The sequence below is a fragment of the Castanea sativa genome, chromosome 6 (assembly GCF_040712315.1).
Source record: "Castanea sativa cultivar Marrone di Chiusa Pesio chromosome 6, ASM4071231v1".
NCBI classification, from domain to species: domain Eukaryota; kingdom Viridiplantae; phylum Streptophyta; class Magnoliopsida; order Fagales; family Fagaceae; genus Castanea; species Castanea sativa.
In genome coordinates this window covers 54,656,321-54,677,056 of record NC_134018.1, presented here as the reverse complement: position 1 = coordinate 54,677,056, position 20,736 = coordinate 54,656,321, and the positions used below count along the sequence as shown (strand labels likewise).

The 20,736-nt window shown below is 33.3% G+C and overlaps 1 protein-coding gene across 1 annotated transcript; it reads left to right on the top strand.

Moving 5' to 3' along the window:
* Positions 1 to 244: 244 nt before the first annotated feature.
* LOC142640903 (lysophospholipid acyltransferase LPEAT2) lies at positions 245 to 8,765 on the top strand. The gene is made up of 14 exons (XM_075815219.1): positions 245 to 865; positions 1,188 to 1,368; positions 1,466 to 1,525; positions 1,893 to 2,056; positions 2,150 to 2,213; positions 2,321 to 2,389; positions 3,098 to 3,193; positions 4,438 to 4,482; positions 5,112 to 5,182; positions 6,037 to 6,103; positions 7,555 to 7,605; positions 7,914 to 8,024; positions 8,131 to 8,178; positions 8,361 to 8,765. Exons 1-14 carry the CDS (start codon positions 372 to 374, stop codon positions 8,529 to 8,531), a joined length of 1,692 nt encoding a protein of 563 aa, XP_075671334.1. The 5' UTR covers positions 245 to 371; the 3' UTR covers positions 8,532 to 8,765.
* Positions 8,766 to 20,736: the final 11,971 nt, after the last annotated feature.

Genomic DNA, 20,736 nt, shown 5'->3' with positions numbered 1-20,736 from the left:
GATTCAGAAAATCGTGGAAAAAAAGAAGAGATTATAGAATTCAGAAATCCCCATGTACAGCACGTGGCAACAATATATATAAAAACTGAAAATTTTCTTGATAACCACACAAATAAATAAAGAAAATCCCACCACCACAACCACTGACACTGTGACACAGTCCACACACAGCGAAAAAAAAAATTAAAAAAAAAAGAAATAAAAAGAAAAAGAAAAAGAAAGTCTTCAAACAAACAAATCAATCAATCAGAGACACACACACACAAAAAGTACAGACACCTAGCTTTAACCTGTCTCTCCAATCCCCCTGTTAACGCTGTTGTCTTCAGCCTCTATATTCGGACTTCTTGTCTATCTGAAACTCTTCAACTATGGCGGACCCTGATCTTTCCTCTCCTCTCCTCCCTTCCCAGCCCTCCGATCCTCCTCATCTAATCCTCACCGTCCACGACTCCGTCTCTCACAACAACAACAACAACAGCAACAACAGAGAGAGTTGTATAAATCACAATCGTCAAAACTCTCACCACAACAACGGTAACAGTATTATTGTTAGTAGCAGAGAAAACCCATATGAGTTTCTGGGGTCTAAGGGTCTGGAGGTATGTGGGTCATCCACAGTTGACCCATTCTTGAACAAGACGGGTCGGATCGAAGGGCTGTACGAGTGGTTCAAGTTGGTGGTTTGTTTGCCTATTGCGGCGGTCAGGCTCGTCCTCTTTGGGGTTTGCTTGTTGATTGGTTTTTTGGCCACCAAAGTAGCTCTTTATGGTTGGAAAGATAAGCAAAGTCCCATGCCCGTTTGGAGGTCTAGAATCATGTGGATCACCAGAATTTCAGCCAGATGTATTCTCTTCTCTTTTGGGTATGTCATTTTTGGTTTTTTAGTTCCTTTTTGTTGTTTGGTTGATGAGAAACTGAAGGGAAATACAAGAAAGTTATTGTCTTTTTTAATTGGGTTTTGGGGGTGTGTGTAGATTATGTATTCTCTTTCTCTTTTGGGTATGTCACTCTGTTTCCCAATTTTCTTTCTTTCTTTGCCTTCTTGGGTTTCCGTTAAGAAACTTCAGGAAAATACTGGAAAGTTATTGTTTTTTTTTTGTGTTACTTATTTCCTCATGTGAAGTTGATTTTTGTATTTTTGGGTTCTTAAAGAGTGCATTTTTTTTTTGGGTGTGTGTGTGAAGGTATCATTGGATAAGAAGGAAAGGAAAACCTGCACCCAGGGAGATTGCTCCAATAGTTGTATCTAATCATGTATCATACATTGAACCTATCTTCTATTTCTATGAGTTATTCCCCACAATTGTGGCAGCTGAGTCCCATGATTCCATACCTTTTGTTGGGACCATTATCAGAGCAATGCAGGTAATATCATTTCTGCAATCACTGAAACTATTTTTTATTTTTTAATGCTTGAGTTGTTTTCAATTTAGTTCCAATGAGTTGGATTTTATGTTCTCAGGTGATATATGTCAATAGGTTCTCACCGCCATCAAGGAAGCATGCCGTCAATGAAATAAAGGTAGAAAACTTCTATAAATTTAACTGTCTTATCTTTATTTTGATCTATATGACATTAATGATTGTCCATATCTTTCAATGTTTTATATGTTGATTTTTATGTCCCGAGACTGGTCAGTTCCTCCCTAGGATCACGTGTCTTCCCTTATGAAATGTTTGTGAAATTTGTCACCCATTTTCATTCTAATTTTGCATAAATAGGAATATGTTATTCAAAAATTATTTTATACCTTGCAACAGAAGCAGTTGCATACCAAATCTGATTTCATAATCATTTTAGGTTTACTTTATAAACTCAAAATCAAAATATTTTTATCAATTTATAAGCTATTTGATACAGAAATGTGCTTTCGAGGATCTGAATACAGAGAAAGGCTTCTTGCGATAGATTTCCTCGAGTACTATTATTTCCTGAGGGAACCACAACTAATGGAAGGATCCTTATGTCATTCCAACTTGGTGCATTCCTCCCTGGTTACCCAATCCAACCTGTGATTGTCCGTTATCCTCATGTGCACTTTGACCAATCATGGTATGACACTTTTCTTGTGCGGAATTTCATTTTGGTGCTGTCTGTAATGGTACCTTACAAGTTTTGTGTAATGTGGTATGCCATTTTGCATAGGGGGAATATCTCTTTGGCAAAGCTCATGTTTAGGATGTTCACGCAGTTTCACAATTTTATGGAGGTATGTTGTCCCTGCTGGGTTTGAACTCTGGGTTACTACATTGTCTGGTTTTGCAAACTCTTGTATTGATTTGAATTAATCTGAGACATTTTATTTGGACTGAACAGGTAGAATACCTTCCTGTTGTTTCACCCCTCACTAATCATAAAGAATCTGCTGTTCATTTTGCTAAGAGAGTGAGTCTCTGCTTGTAATTGATTTATTTCTTTCATGTTCTTGAACTTTCATATATCCTTAGTAGTTTCTCAGTTTGGTAGTTAACCTATTGTGCTGTTTTACTGGAAATTTTGCATCTTTGAACTTTTGCGTGAGTGCGCCCCGCCAGTTGACTTTTATGTGTTAATTTTTCAATACTTTAAATATATGCGTGTCTCTATGAGTGGGCTCGCCGCTCACGGTATTGCAAAGCATGTTAAATGTTGTGATTTTATGTGATTTAGCATTTTAAAATTTTTTTTTTGATTGATTCTTGTTCATATTGGTTCCTTTACCTTAACTTCACAAATTCATTTTCTCAGTTTGATTGCTCCCAACTTATTAGGAGAAGGATATCTTAGATCATTCATTTTTTATGCTATGTGCTTTCACAATCGAAGTGATAATACAGGAGTTAGACATCTCTTTGATATTTATTGAGTATTTTTCGTTAGCTCTGAGTTACCAAATGTAGCTAGAGACATGAAGTATATAAAGTACGATGGATGGCTGAAATTAGGATGTCAAAATGAAGCATTAAAATGAATGTGTTTAACTTCTTTTCTAAGAGCGCTATCAATTGTGGAGTTTGTGCAGATTTATAGGATTAGTTCCCCTGTATGTTTTTATTTTTTCCATCATGTCATTAATTGTAGATTATTACTAACAATACACACATGGTTGTACAGACTAGTCATGCTCTTGCTACTGGGCTTAATGTTATACAAACCTCTCATTCCTATGGGGACTTGATGCTTCTTATGAAAGCAATTGAATCGAAACAGGTTTGCATTTTTTTGCTTAATATTTATACTCATGTTAATCTATCTTGTATATAGGTATCTTTATCTTTGTGCTCGTTCTTTACCCAATAATGTTGGGAAAGTTGTTGATTTCTGATGAAATATTAAATATATTATTACAAATGAACTTTAAATTAGAAATGTAGGGTTAACTCCGAAATAATTGACGTATTTTTTGGGATGTTTATAAATGAAGTGCAGAGAAATCAAGTATATATAATGACAATTGTATACATATTAATAGAAAGTGATTCATTAAACCAATATACGTCGGAGATGTTCATATTGATCTGAGTTGTGAAAGGAAATTTTGAATAATTTAAATAACTCGAGATGTAAGTAATGAGCATAAAATTCATACTCTGTTATCTACAAATATTCAATAATGCATGACATGTGTTTAGTGTTGAGTATGCTTTAATTCATGTTTGACAGCATTCATGTTTGACAGCTACTTTAAGCCTCCGTGATTTATTGCACTTGTTTTAGAGTTGCAGTGGCTCACGTGGAGGCATGCTCCCTAAGGTGATGAGATTGCAGCCATGTAAGTCAAACTAAGGGGATTAAGAAGACAAGATTTGCTAACACAGTAAAATTCTGAGAAACAAGAAACATGATACCTAATTGTAATAGGTAGCGTCAATATGTTTCAACGAAAGAATTAATAATTAATTTTTGTTCAAAAGGTTCATTGTACATTGGCATACAACTGATGTAAAAAACTCAAATTGACTCAGAAAGCTTCAATCCTACTCCCTGGGGTTTGACTGCCCAAATCCTTCTTTCATTCTGCTCTACTGGAGCCATGTCCTATAAATCGTTGACAATCATGTTGTTCACTGCTGTGACATTTTTTTTGACCTTTCCACTGGCCTTGTGACGTGTCCTGAATTGCTCCTAATTTGAGCTTATATTGGTCCCCGCTACAACCTTGTGAAATGAAGTTTGTGTTGGGTAGAGGAACAATGTAAAACATGTATTGGAACTCTATGTGGTTCCATAGGACAGATCAATGGATTAATTACAACTTTTTCTCTTTATATATCCGCAGATATCTATAGCATTCACATGTTTGTTGACATGGTTGTTAAATAGTTCTGCATTGCATATTAATTTTTTAATGGGTTTCACATCTCCTGGTTTTATGATTATTCTGATTGAAGGTATTAATATAACTCAACAATACTAGTATTTAGCTCTGATACTTGCTATCATACTATTTGCAGGAGAAGCCCTCAAGTTATATGGTTGAAATGGCTAAGGTGCAATCAGTAAGTCCTTACACTGAGATTCTTCACTTTGAATATTTCCTGTGTTGTAAATTTTAGTATTCTAGATCCATATCATCTACACTGCATCCTTTGTATATGGATGGTTTATTCTTTATAAAGGTTTCCCTTTTGTCTATATGGTCCAAAAAAAAATTTCTTTTCCTCTTCTCTTCGCAATTACTTATCTCTGGAAGATAACTTTTGGGTTTCTTTGAACCCTCATGATTGTGCATGATAGTACCTAAAAGTTTGCCCACAGTTCTGATCATTTGTACCTAAAAGTTTCTCTTTTGTATACTCGGTCAATGTCACCCCCCTTATTTCTCTTCCCCATTACTAATCTTGTGGAAGACATCTTTTTTGTTTCTGTGAACTCTCATGGTTGTGGCTGATGGTACATTAGCTCTGATCATCTGTTACTTTTAAGAAGTAAATGGTATAGAGGAGTGAGTTTCTTTGAAACATAACCCTTATTTGATAATTTTCTTCATGGCATGGACAGCCTCTCTAGTCTTTTACATTTTTTTCTTTTTGCATCAAGTGTTATAGACGATTGTATCATCATTAATTACTTCTAGTTTCTGCATGATTTGAAGGAATTTAAAGCTCATTCCTCTCTTGTTTTGCAGTTGTTCCATATAAGCAGCTTGGAAGCTGTGGACTTCCTGGATAAATTTTTGTTAATGAATCCAAACCCAAGGTATTGTTGAAGCATTTTATATATATATAAATAATAATAATAAATTTGCATAGTTTTTCTTTTTGGGTGAATGATATTGATTCTTATAATTTTTTTTTTAAATTTCTTTAAGCTATTATGATGAATTCTTTGCACGCCCATAAAACATAAAATTTAGCCCTTAGTAAACCCTTATAATAAGTGGGAACGAAATTGTTCTGTTTCCAAATCCAGGAATAAAACTATTCTGCTACCACTTTCGCGAAATTTTCAGCCCCATTCAGGTCCAACTCAAGGTTAAATTTAGTGTTCCATGCAACACGTACATGTCAGTCTGAGAGAATTCGTTAATGGGGTGGATAGTATGACAATATCACTTTACTCCAAACCATAGGTGGGTTTGGTAATGGTTTTCAAAAGCAAGAGTCATTTGTAATCACCCCAACTACTGGGAGTTAATCTTACATCTACTTTGCTTATTATGGTATATTGTACTACTACCTCTGTCCAATATTGTTGCCCTTGTTTAGAAAGTCTGAAATTCTTAGGGGAACATCATTTTTTGCATTGTCTTTTATTAAAAAATGTACAAATTTCCAAAACTACCTTCATTAAATTAAATTCTAGCGAAATAATGTTATTAACTTGGGTAAGTTAGGAAATTTATTCATTGACTTTTTAAAGAGGACTGCATTTGACAGGGGGTAATTCTTTTATTAGCATGCACTGTTAACTGTTATGAAATGTCACAGCTCAGAATATGCGTACTTACTGCTGTAACTAAGCACCAATCACGACATTTCAAATGCAAGAAAAATCTGATTTTCTATTTTCAGAAAACCCATTAGATTCTCATTATTTTATCCTGTTTGCAGTGGTTGTGTCAAATTCCATGACTTCTTGAAGGTTCTAAGACTCAAGGCTTGTACTCTTTCTGAAGAGGTTAGTTACCCAAATGATTTTCTCATTTTTGTAATATAGTAATGTTTCTGTTTTGTATAAGAACATAGTAATGTTTAAATCTAGACAAATGCCTTTATTTGGATTGATGCATTTAGTACATGTTGTACTACAAATTTATTTTCTTTGTCTCTTACAATTTGATTTCTAATACTGGTCAATCTTTCAAAGGAGAGGGTCAATAAACTTCACAACTGTTCTGTTGGTCACTTATAAGAGAATTTTCAAAGGAGAGGGTCAATAAATTTTGATATACAACAGTAGCTAAGCCTTTGTTCCAAAATTTTGGAGTTGTTATATATAGATCTTCAATAAACTAATCAGGGTCAGCCGTAGCCTTTTCCTATATACTATTCTATATGAAATCATACTTTCTGTTACCTTCTTAATAGAAATGTCCCTTTTTACTACTTCTAATAATGTTATTTTAGGCCTTCTTCTACCCTTTTGGTACCCTCAGCTCAAATTGACTCACTTATTCAATGGTACGTAAGTACTTTCCTCTGCACATGACCAAATCATCTCAAGGGACTCTCCTGTATCTTTTCGTCAATAGGGGCCACCCCTATCTTAAGCTAATTTCCTCGTTTCAAATTGCGTTTGTCTATGTATTTCCATTTATCCATTTTAACATCTCATTTGAGCAACACTCATTTTATGAACATGTTGCTTCTTAACAAACTAACATTAAGTACCATAGCAATCTGATATGTAAACAAAAAAATTGTCTGTATAGTACAGCACCTTAAGGGTCCGTTTGGATAGAACTTATTGCTGAAAACTGAAAACTGAAAACACTGTAGCAAAATAATTTTTAAATGTGTGAATAGTACCGTGTGACCTATTTTTAATGAAAAAGTTGCTGAAAAGTGAAATTTGTGGGTCCATGAACAGGGCACGGATGCACTGTTCATGAGGAATTAGTCAACAACTACGGCTGAAAAAAAAAAAAAAAAAAGAAGCTGAAAACGCTGAAACCCAGCCCGGATAAGTTGAATCCAAACGCCCTCTAAGAGTAGCATTTGTATAATAAATCGCCGGTTCATGTCATTTCCTTCAAGTTTAAGCAGTTAAATCTAATGATTCATATATATTTTAAAGCAAATAAATAAAAAGTGCGCCTAGCTGTGCTTTGTGCTTCTTCAAAAAGCATTAGAAAACCATGCTTGAGACATGCTTCATTAAATGAGCTCTGCTTTGGCAAGCCAAGTGTGCCAAGTGTCTAGACCTTGGGACTTTGAGCTTTAAACATGTGTAAGCGTGTGCTTTTGTCAATACTGGTCCATGTATAACTCAACTCAACTCAACACAAGCCTTCAAGCAACCGATTGGGGTCAGCTAGAAGAACCCTTTCAACAAATGTATCCTTATGTTAATATAATTATTTCTATTTTCCATCTCCCTTGAATTAATAAAATTATATTGGATTACAGATATTTTCATTCATTGATGTGGAAAAGAGTGGAACAATCACATTCAAGCAGGTAATCCTACCAACTCCCCCCAGCTCTCTCTCTCTAAGAATTTGTTCACACATGCACAAAAAAATAAAAATTATCATATGTTCATTTTCAGGGCTAGATTCAAAAAATTGAGATATATTACTTAGTTACTTATTATCCCACTGATGCATATATAATTAACTACTACAGCTGTCCCTGCGTTTAAACATGAGATGTATATTTTTCTCCTCATTTCTTGGCTCAAATCTCTTGTATCTCAAAATTTTGCTCACTTGTGCTTCTTGTCATGGTGTTCAACTTTATGTGATTCTCTTATCGGTTCCTTGCAGTTCTTATTTGGATCAGCACATGTCATGAAGCTGCCATTATTCAGGCAAGCTTGTGAATTAGCCTTTGCCGAATGCAAGACTGGAGGAAATGATTACATATTAGAACATGAAGTATATTTCTCTTTCCCTCCTTCTGCTTTCTCATTTTCTTCCTTGTACATATGCTTAGTTGTATTCTGACTTGCACTATCTCAATTTCTAAATGCTTTTGGATCAGTTGGAAAATTTGATCAGACCTGCAATCCCAGACTTGAATGCAGATGAGGTGAGTAATACTTCCATCTATCCATATAATTGGCCTTTGTTTGGGTAATGGTACCCATGTCTCGTAAATATCTTTAAGAGAAGTCTGTTGTCATTGTCTACATAAAAATTCTGTTCTGGGCCTTCTGGCTATGTCATTCGTAAATAACATGATCAAAACTTGGTCATTCTGGTTACTTGCAGGTCCATGAGCTGTTTAATTTATTTGATTCTGATAGTGATGGGGAGATCAGCAAGGATGACTTTAATACCTGTCTAAGAAAAAATCCTCTGCTGATAGCACTTTTCATACCTTGTTTGCTGCAAAAGGGATTGCCAGAAACTTGTGATAGGATGCTGGAGGAGGTAGTGTGATAAATTGGGTTTCCATGCTTTTCTAGGTTAAATGTTTTACTCCTTGATTGTAGGGTTTTGTTTATGGAGAGAGAGAGAGAGAGAGAGAGTGGGGCTTTAATATTTTTAATCATGCCCCTGTAAAATGCTCGTAAGGCAGTCAGGTATTAATCTGTATTTTTATTTATTTTTTCCTGTTATCTACAACCTGATCTTACATGAATAGTATGAGAAACTTGCATATTGTGTTTTAAAGTGATCTGCTTGATTCACTACTTACTCATATCTCAGTTCTTATGTCTCAATTTTCATCACTCAAACCTCTAACTTATCTCAGTTCTTATATCTCAATTTTCCTCACTCAAACCTCTAACTTATATTGTATATTCTAATTTCCTATTTTCTCTTAACTTACTCCACAACTTGGCTTAGTTTTCAGTTAAAAAAAGCAACTTTAACTCAAAAAAGTGGAGCCCACTAGTATTAAGAACTCTTGTGAAAGTAAGAAGAAAAGACAAGAGGCATTGAAGAAGCTCCTTAGAAGAAAGAAAGACACAGGCAGAAGAAGCTCGGATGGACCTTAGCTGATAGTGACTCTCTCCCTCTTGAAACGAATGTTAAGCAAATTTCCTATGCCACAATATCAAAATAAACTTTATCTGCTTCTTACATTACAAAATCTTTGTGCAAATTCTTTCTTCACAGTTAGCCAAAACCCACAAAGCTGACTTTACCAAAAACACGGTGAAAATGGGCTTTGGCCAGTATTTTTAAAGATATCTAAACACAATGTCCTTGTTTTAAAACTATGTAGGGATATGTTCTTGTTTTGAAACTCAATTTTCTCAAAATCAAGTTTCAATGTAAAACTCGATTTTTAAAAAATCAAGTTATAGTCAAATCAAACTAAAAAAAAAGAATATATATTTTGTGGAACTTGAGTTTCATTCATCTATACTGAAACTCAATTTTAAGAAAATTGAATTTTAAAATAGGGATATTGTGCTAGATATTTTTTAAAAAATAAGGGTAAAAGCTCATTTTCTCCCCAAAAACACACTCACAGCCCAGGCCAAGTAAAAGAGAAATTCGTAAATGATTACAAAAACCCAGAAAGACCCACGGCAGTTCTAACATCAATAAACCATAAAAGCCCGTAAATTTCAACTATTAGTGAAACCAAAAATCCCATGCCAAATAAACCCATCAAAGACTAAATCCAGAAAAACCCACTGCACTTCCATTCTCAATAACTTTTATAAACCCATTAATTATAACTTATTTATTCTGAAAATCATAATCAAATAAACCAAACAAAACTCACAGATTTTAACAAAAAACCCAGGCCTAAATAAAGAAAGAAAACAAAGAAGAAGAAGCTGGAGAAGATATAGGTGTGAAGAAGAAAGAAAGAAGAAACTGAAAGGAAAAAATGGCCTGGAGAAAAAAGAAAGAGCAGTTGGTCTGACTTTGAGTGTGATAAGTCTGTGTAATAGGTCCAACACATCACACATGTGTTATTACCAAAATGCCACTTAACTCATTACTCAAAATCTGAAAACCGCTAAAAAGTTTTTTTTATTTTTTTATTTGGTAGAAAGGAAATTTAATTAAGACTAACTAGAAAGCGAAAGATCAGGACAAAGCCTGTTAAAAAAAAGAGAAATGATATGTCCACAACAAAGGAATCAGCCTTAACAAAGGAATCAGCCTCAACAAAGGAAACCAAGTCCAAAGGCAGACCAGAATAAGGTTGTAGAAGGCCTAAGCTAACTATTTGGTCCGCACACTTCTTGGGCTCACGATAGATGTGTTTTATGCGGAGCTGGGGAATTTGGCTAGCCAATTGTTTGCAATCATCAAATAGAGGAGATATCACTAAAAAGTTGTTTTCATTTCTCATCACTCATTCTCAATATTTTGAGTGAAGATAATCAAGCCAAACAATACTTGCGTTGGGGCATACAATTTTTGAGTGATGATTAATTGAAATTGAGATATGAGTGACGAAAATCACTAAACAAAAACTTCGTGTTCATGGACTGCGTGGTCTTATTCTTCAAACAAGAATTTTTACCATGTAAATCAATATATATATATATATATAAGTAGAGATCTCATATTGGAAAGTATGAAGTTGTGCCATGTGGCACATTCCTTGAAGTTCTCTTTATTTAGTTTTCTACTTCAACAAAATTTGCATTTATATAAAGTATTAGTTAATTGAATTAGCCAATAGAGTAAATGCATATATTAGTTATCTATTGTTGTGCATTAATTATTTATATTAAATGAATTTATATGATTATTTTTATAAACACTCTATAGAAAATAATTTTTAGTTGAATAATAATAATAAATTTAAAATATGACATTCTTACTCATGTTTAGTTGTTCTAACAACAATTGTCACAAAAGCCATAAAAAAAAATTAAATATTTGTGAATTCATTAAAATTAATTTCAATCCTTTAAATTTCCTAACTCCATTGTGTGTGTGCACGTACGCATGTGTATGTGTTCATGTGGAACTAACATTGTAGTATGTATTCTATGTAATTATTATTTTTTTTTTTTTGAGAATCGTATTTTATGTAATTAGAAAGATTACTAATATAATAAATGTTTATTTTTTTTATATTAATTATTTTGAGCCTAATGAAATTTTAATATCATTTTTTCTTAAGATTTATATGAGAAACAATTGAGTTTTTTTTTTTAATTTTTTTTTAATGTGAGAAACAATTGATTTGAAACATAGCATTTTTATTCAAATTTAGTTGTTTTTGCAACAATTGAAACAGTAAGAGCCCAAAAATAGCCTGAGCCCACTTAGAATTATGGTGTTAGGTGTTTCAGGCCCAATGCAATTAATTTGTGAGAGGGTGGGTTTGCAAGCTCAACTTTAATGCTTTATTGTGATCCAAATATGAAATTAGTGGAGCTAACGCTTGTAAGTAATGAAGAGAAGCACGAAATATGGATAAAACGCTTCCTTGAGTCTGGTCGAGGAGGCAATGTTCATAAAAGATTTACTTTAGTGTTTGATACAAGATAATACTCTGTTTGATACAAGATGATACTCTATCACTTCTAATCCTTCTTCAATGATTCAACCCCTTTCCCAAAGGGATTTTTTTCTTTCATATAGTCTCTCTTATTGCATCTGAGCCCTCCACATGTATGTCTCAAGGTAGTAATTTGGATGCTTGTCCCATCAAGACTTTGCTGGAGGTGGTAGAATGTATTGTGAGCTATGAGATTACTGTTCAGGTGTTATTTTTAATTAATACGGTCAGCTAAGTTAGTGTAGTGCATTGAATGCGGAGGTGATGGCTACTTTCCCTAGATATTTTCTCTCTTCTTTACTTGCATGTCTCTAATGCCTTCCATGGTGCCCTGTTCTTTGGTGCAAGTGGCCAGCTAAAGAAATCCCGAGGTGCACTCGTTCCTTAGGTTCCTCGGACGATTGGTCTCTACATCTTCCCTCCTCAGACCTTTGTCCACTTGTCGGGCTTGGATTGGTGCGTGAATGGGTCTTTTGCCATCCTTGGACTGGGCCCATGGGCTCTATGTTGTGTTTGGATCCTTCCCTCCCACAAAAACTATGTCCAACAAAAATGAGAAATTTTTTTTAGTAACACAATCAAGAATGTAAATAATAATAATAATAATAATTGAAAGATATATGCATTTTTTAATAGGTATGAAACATGCCTATCTATATTAGCTACTATATTATGCAATTTTCAATTTGTAAATACACACACACACATATATAGTATGATCAAATCATTATACTACTCTTAATGTATTTCTATTTTGTCTATATATAAAATATCTAAAGATTACAATTTTTTACAATAAAATTTATTAAAATATCTTTTTTATACATCAATAGTTGGGGGTGAGGATTTGAATTTCTATCAGAAATTGATGATAGAAATTGAGGTGTCAATCAGTTGAGTTACAAAATTTTTGACAAAAGTTATAAAAATATTAGAGAAAACTAATAGTAACTTGCACTGCACATAGTGCAAGAACTCAACTAGTTAAGTCAAATTGGTAAGTTGAACAAGAACAAGAGCTATTAACACTAGGCTTATATTCCAATGCGATTACCTTATTACATATAAAAACGTGAAGAAATGATTAAATGCCCTTTGTGTATGTGCATGCTCATGTGATGTGATTATTATTTTGGAAGAAAAAACTTATTGTCTTCTATTAATGGGGTTAGATAATCAGCATTGTTATCTGTTACTTCTGAGGAGACAGCTGATCTTCCTTGTACCCCTCAAAAAAACATTATTCAATGACCTCAAGCTTCTAGTCCTACCAAGTTCTTAGTCTTAATCAAAATGTAGAAGCTGTAATATTATGACTGCTTCCCTGAGTTGAACAACATTTGAAAGTTATTTCCTTTAATCTGTCAATCTTCCCTAAGAGCAGTGTTGATTAGTCTGATTCTTCCAATCCCTCTGTCTGAAAAATGCTAACTAATATTTGTATTAGTCAAACGCCAACGTTTACCAAAGAACTAGGTTAGGCTTTGTTTCTGCTAAAAGATGTTGAATGCTTCAAAGAGATAGAAGAGAAAGCAAAAACAAGAATTTAACATTGGTTCGGCTGTCATTTTGGAAGTTCCAAGTTGAAGGGATTTTTTGCCTACTTGTGGATAAGATTAGTATTATAAGATTCTTCTGATCCTGTCTAAGCGTACCTTGCACCCAATTTGGGTCTTTTTCTTTTATAATAATGGAGATGAGCCTTTTTATACAAGTAGTAAGAGTATATTATGACGGGCCCTAAGGCCCAGACCTTGAGCTGGGCTTAAATTATAGAAGCAATGTATTATTGTACTTGTATATAGGCATGAGTGGATGACAATTTTGCTCTGCCCCGCTTAACCCGCTCCTCCTTACTTCGCTCTGTGCGGATTTTTCCCGCCCCGCAAAAGTGATGGGGCGGGATAGGGCAAAATTTTAGCCCCGCACCACGAGACAGGAATGAGTTTAGACTTTTTAAACCCAGCCTGCCCCGCCAATCCCTATCGCCATCCCCACTCCGCGTTGCTAAGAGTTATAATTGTAAATTTTTTCATACTCTAAAACCCTACTATTTAAACATACATATCAATATTAGCTTATTTTATTCTACCCAACGTATTTCTCTAATTTTATTTTGTTGAGTGTTACACTGAGGTTTTTTTTTTTTTTTTTTGGTGATTGTCTTCTTAAACGCTTGGATATATTATTCAATTGTTTTTAAAAATTGATTTGATTTGATGGGATAAATTTAGTTGTAATTTCAAGTATATTTTTATTAATAAAATAGGTTCTATTAAAAAAATTGTAGTAGTTATAGGGCAAATTAACAAAAAGTAGAGTTCTATGGGGTGGAGCGGGGCTTCGCGGGGCCCCAACGGGTGGAGATGGGGTGAGAAATTTTTCCCCGTCATGCGGAGTAAGGCGAGGACGAGACAAGACAAAACCATGCGAGGCAGGGACGAAAACCCCATCTTTCGGCCCCGCCTCGCCCCACCCCAATGCCATCCCTCGTGAGCACACATATTATTAATACCCACAAAATAATTCCATCTAAACATAAAGAGAGATAATTTAAAGAGAAAAACCTGTAGACGTTAAGCAGTTATCTATGGTAGAGTTGTTTATGGAAGTCCATTTTGGTCTAATTCAGTCCATTTCGGTCTACTTTAGTCCATTTCAGTTTAATTCAGTCCCCTTTAAACTATTTCTGTTCACTTTGGTCTATTCGGTCCATTTTGGTCCATTCAGTCTTTGCGAAACTCAATCACCTTTTTTCTTTTCCCTGGCCAGTATTTTTTATATGGGGAGGAATCATTGCAATCTTCCTGAAATTTGTTTCAGAAGGGTAATAGAGTACAGTTCTATTATTATTTCATCAAAATTTTGAATGGCAGAACAAATGATCGATATTCATATAAGTCATTTCTTTTCCCTGGCCACTATTTTTATATGGGGAGAAATCATCGCAATCTTCCCGAAATTTGTTTCAGAAGCGTAATAGAGTACAGTTCTATTATTATTTCATCAAAATTTTGAATGGCAGAACAAATGATCGATATTCATTTAAGTTATTAAGGCCGAATGAAAGATGGTTCATGCTTAAAGTTAATAAAGATGAATCATCACTCAGAAAGCCGGGTCCAGCAAGAGTTGGTGAGCTAATTTAAGATTCTCAAGGAAATTGGGTGAGAGATTTCTCTAGCACAATTGCAATTAGAATTGCTACAAGTGCAAAGCATTTAACCAAAAGAGACAGGTTGAGTGTTCAAGTTTGAAAATCAACCTCTCTAAAGAATCATGAGGTGTCAAGAGCCTCATAATTCAAGCCCCTCAGTTATAACTATCAAAATATCAAAATACAAACTTAAGGATGAGAGTGTGAGACGTCTAATATATGTCCATCATTCACTTCTCCTAGATTTTATAGAAGAAATAGTTTTGTACATTAAATACGATAGTGCCTAGATATTAGTCATCCATGTGGTGTGGAAAAGGTTGTCGGCTCTCAAAAGCCTATCTAAATGTTGACCAATGAAATTGAAATACATAGTACATATGTTCTAACTATTCACCGTCGGCAAATCTCTTGGTATTTCTTTTTGGCTTAGTATCCGCGTGGAATTTGTGCTTATGAGTAGCGCACTGGACCTGGGCAATCCAAAACTTTCAAATTTATAATTACATCGATCTTTCTTTTCTTTCTTTTTTCCACCATTGAGTGCCTGTGCTTGCACAGGATACACAGAAAATGGAGACAACAATCCCATGAATAAGGTCCGGCTCAAAAAGATAATGCTATGTTTATGGTCAATAGAGGTTTGCTTTCTCTATGATAGAGATAGAATTTTCGTACGACACTTATCCCATTGTCACTATCATCGGACTCAGTACTGTGTCTGTCAGCATTATTTCATCTTTAATTGGAAAATTTCAGCAATTGTATTTGTAGCTAAGAGCCAAATTATCACACTAGGCAATATGACTAGGAATGACCCATTTTGAGTTTTTTTATTTGCTTATAGCCCTCCATGCAAGTCATTACTATGAATTGCGTTAATGTATGGTAGAATAAATGAAGCCAAATATGGGCAAATAATGGTGCACTATACTTGTGATTGGATACCACTTATTTGTTGAAAACTAAAAATTTATTTCTAAAAATACTATAATAATATAATTTTTAAAAGTGTAGTGCTGTGAGACCCAAATTTACTTAAAAATCTGTAAAAATGTGAGTTTAGTGGTACGTGAATAGTACCACCAGGACCCACTAATCCAAACTCATGCTATATGTCATATTTTGATTATCTAGAGGTTAACAATTTATCTAGCTAAAAATTGCTTGCACATTTGCTCTAGTGTCATATTTTGATGAATGTGATCTCATGCATTTTACTCCAACCAAACAGGAGGTATTCAATTAAAAAGTCTCGCAAGTTTGAATTGTATTATATACCCAGGAATGAGTATATAGAAGGAGATGTCCAATATTGCTGACCAAAACTTTAGACTACTAAACTTTTTGTGTTTGTATTGTAAAAGTTAAGTAAGCCTCTTCTTCTCAACAAAAAAAAGTTAAGTAAGCTTATATGGGTTTCAATTAGCCCAATTGATAAAAAATTTTGTTATCGAATAAGAAATCTGGAATTCAATTTCCGCCTATACAAAAAACAACCAAAAATCAATTAGTGTCTTGGTTATTAGTGCTTTGATTTGATAATAATGAGTAATCATTAAAAACAGACCTATTGTCATAGGTTGAAAATATCTCTCAAACAATAAAAAGTTAAGTAAACCTTTATACTTCGTAGCCAAATTTCATGGAGACCAACCTTTTTATGGTTAGTTGGAACAAAATATTAGGTCTCACAGTTTAGCCATGTCGCGGAGCATTATGATTTTTGCATTCATGAATCGTAGGTAGAGAATGCAGTAAATCGTGACATTGAGCATATGCCTCATTATTGTGCTCCAACTGGATAAAGAAAAGGTATTGAATTCCAGTTATCCTATCCTAAGTGCAGAATCTGAGGATATATAGACCTTTTAGGCTTTAAAGTAGCGTCTAGTTCCGATAATCTAGTACCATATGTCTTTGACATTCGGATTTTTGGAATTTGATGATGTCTCAGAACCATTTTCTTTTCACCATCATGCACTCTTGGTGCAGTGGTCACTCTATAATTATAAATGTTTGTAAGGTGTAGGGGGTAAGAGTCGGGGTTCAAATTTCTAGGAGGGAGCTTCACATACATATACACTTAGATTAGGCTAAAGTAGAAATTTTATCTTGTAAAAAAAAAAAAACTATTTTCTTTTCTTTTTTAGTTGAGTGACCAAACATGATTATGCTTTCTATTGACTATCTACCTAAATTTTTGGTAAATATATTTATTAACCTATTACTTATACGTATTGAAAAAATATATATTACTTAATTTCTAACTTTCATTTCTCTTAATTTTTTTCTTGGAACAAACAATTATTGAAGTAAAAAGGTAAGTAGCAAGAAAAAAATAGTGATGTTTAAGACATAGTATAATATCTCTTACATACTGATGTATTACACTATTACTAATCACAAAAATGTTAACTTAAACGTTATTTATTATGAATTTGAATCCACCATTCAACCAAAAAAAAAAAAAAAACCTTCCTAACTCTCATCTTTCTCAATTTTTCTTGGAACCAACGACAATTATTGAAGTAATGGTCCGTTTAGATTGAGGGAGAGTAGAGTAGAGTAGATTTAGCATATGATTAGTTTATTTTTAGCCAACTCTACTTTACTCCCTATACTCCTCTTCCTTCCCCCCTCCATTCAAACAGGCCATAAAAGTGTTTGGTGTAGAAAACTTGAAATCCTAGACCGCTAGTATATTGGGGAAATAGGTGAGACTGTAAAAGTAATTGACATGGGAAATAAACAGTAGATTAGTAGGTTGCCCTTCTTTTCTGCCTTAATTGTGTTTATTTTCTCTTGCTTTTTTTTTTTTCAAAAATAAAAGGATAAGAGAAGGTTGTAATTGAAATTCTTATATTATAATTCTCTTCCTATACATCTGATTCCTTTGTTTCAAGCAGAAGTGTTGCAGATCAAATCAAATGGGTAATAGCAAATGGTGGAATGTGAGAAACTCATAATTACTAAAGGTAAAATTGGTGTTACGAAATTTTTTTTTTATAAGAGTATTCATATCCGTTCGTGCAAAATGTCTATTTTAATATAAGAATCTATACTCACTTTTCAAAACATCTCACATCAAATTATTTATTTTATACTAATTTTCATTAAAATATCAAATTTTCTTGATTTTTTAAAATTATTTATCTTATTTTATACACAACAATTACCATCAACTCTCTTCCTTAAGATATGTGAAAAAAATAATTAATTAAATGTAAAATAAATAATGTCAGTTTAAATTTCATGGTTTTAAAGTATTTACATCAGCTATGCAAAATTTTCAGTCTATTTTAGTATAAGAACCTATATTTTCTATTTTGCAAACTCACTTTTCAAAACACCTCACATGAGATTATCTATTTTACCCTACATTTCATTAAAATATCGTATTTTATTAATTTTTTAAAATTGTTTCTCTTTCTTTACACACACAACAACAACCAACAATTGTCTTCTTTCATTCCTGTGATACGTAAAGAAATAATAAAAATCTAAATGCAAAATGAATAGTATTAATGTAAATCTGCACAGTTACTGTAATAAACATGTATATCTGCATAATTGATGTGTTACATTCAAAATACCATTGTACTTTTATTAATTTTCACAATTATTTTTATAACAATTGATATGTTGTATTGTGACTAATATAAATAAAACTAATATTAATAGTAAACTATAGGAAAATGAGGTTACTAATCACAACCTATTCTATTTACAATCACACACGCGCGCGCGCGCACACACACAGTGGCAGAGTTAGGAATTTTGAGTTGAGGTGGCTGAACTATTGTGTCAAGATAAACTCAAATCAAAATCATAATGTTACAGTTAAAGTCTTATATGAGCTTTCTTTCTTTTCTTTTTTTCTTTTTTTGCTTGATAAAATCTTGAGAATATAAAATTTCAACCAAATTGCATATATTATCAATGTTGAATGATTTGAATGCATTAAAAGAATTTAAAATTGAGCTAAAAATTAGGAGTTCCACAATCAAAAAAATTACTAAATTAATTCATTCTATTGCAATTGTACATCAACTCAACTCTAAACTCTTTCTCTTTTTCTTTTTTTTTCCTTTTTTTTTTTGACAAGGATTACTAGATTAGTTGATCAATGCTTTCTTTTTGGGAGGGCAACTCTTTTTTTTTTTTTTTCATATAACCTTTAAATATTTATAATATAAAATAATATAAAATATTTGCCTATTTAAAAAAAAATTAAAAGGTTGGAGAGGCCAAGGCCCCCCAAGCATGTGTATATATACATATATTACTTTTTTTTCTTACATTACTTTTTTCTTATTCGCGTATTTCACATAATTTGAATGTTCTATAATTGAGTTGAATATCAACCATACATCTTCGTTGGGTAAAGTTACTGATTTTAACGTGGTATGACAATGTGATTGTGATTGCCAGAATAGATACATCATGAAATGATAAAAGATATGACAATGTGAACTTTGTGCAATCTAATGCAAACCACATGAGTCATTTCAGGCTGCCCCCACATGAACAGCCCATAATGTGAATAAATACAACAACTTTAGGCCAACAAAAAATTTACAAAATATTTTAGGTAAAGTATTAATAATTGATAGGCCAAAAATGTATTGACCCTTTTGGCAAATTAATTAATTAATTATCTAAGTTAAGTTAACATGCAATAGCGTGGTAGCACAAATAAATCACCAATGAAACTAAATACAACGGAAAATAAATTTGACACGGTGATTTGTTTACGAATGGGAAAAACTTTCGAGACAAAACCCCACCGGGTGAATTTAAGGTCACCACTCTCGAGAATCCACTATTATCAAACAAGCAGTTACAAGTAAAAGGAATTCTAGTATCTAATACCAACCTACAGTTGAACCCTTACTCCAATACCTAATTGGACTTGTATTGTAGCGGCAATCTCTCCTTTCAATGCACGAATCCCCGTACGTGACTAACCAATGATGTACGGATCCCAATACACAACTAACACACCAACTTGAAGAAGATGTTGGCTGCAAAGTTCTTCAGTTTTCAGTTTATCAACGTGAAGATCAAGAAGCTTCTTGGTTACAAAACCCTTGGCGTAAAGACGCAGTAGCTTCTTTAGATAGAAAGATGAACTAGGTCACAATATGCTTGAATTTTGTTTGCATAATCCTGTGCATAATGCGATGGCCTTTAAAATAACCCTTATATATGTCTAGGGTTGTGAGAAAAGAAAACCTACACAAATACTAAAGGATATGCGTGTAATCAGATCTGAAAATTCTAATTTCGTAATTCTTGACAGATATAGCTTGTGTTGAGCTTGTGTCGAGCTTCAACATTAATCCTCGATAGATAGGTTCCTGTTTAGACATCTATCGAACTTTAATGAACAACACTTCTTCACTTGTTTCTTGGACAGATTTGCATGGCTTTAACACTTGACTTGAACAACATGTTTGAAGTCTTGAACCATCCTAGATCTACCCAATTACAAGTAAAGTGCGATTTGTCAAAAGATTAGCCAATTACATTAAATATGTCCCTAACAATCTCCCCCTTTGGCAATTCGTGATAAAACCATAACAAACAAAGGAATCATGAGAGAATTCTTAAATCACTAAACTCATAATCACTTATTGAAATAAAAAACAAATCTAACCCTAACACAAACTATTGAAAAACTTTGCAAGAAAAGAGTTCATGGCAAGATAAATTTTCACAACCTGTTTTTTTGAAACACTTAAACAAAACTCATCAAGGCATCATATGTGAAATAGAAATTAAAGATTGCATACATAAAGAAACATGTGTATAAAGAGAGAAAAGAAACAACACATGGAGAGATAGGTGAAGAACATCCATCATCATCATATATATATATAAAGATAAGCACAATGTATGTCAATAAATTACATTGTGCTTATCTTTTGATATATATGTCAATAAATAAATTGTCACAAGACTAGTATACATGAGGTAAAAGTAAAGAAAAAAAAAAA

Bases quoted from the DNA above. Each gene is read 5' to 3' on its own strand.
- LOC142640903 (XM_075815219.1), top strand. From the start codon at position 372: ATGGCGGACCCTGATCTTTCCTCTCCTCTCCTCCCTTCCCAGCCCTCC. The intron at 1,526-1,892 runs GTAGAAAACTTC...ATCTGAATACAG, and splicing joins ATGCCGTCAATGAAATAAAG to AGAAAGGCTTCTTGCGATAG. The intron at 6,104-7,554 runs GTTAGTTACCCA...ATTGGATTACAG, and splicing joins CTTGTACTCTTTCTGAAGAG to ATATTTTCATTCATTGATGT.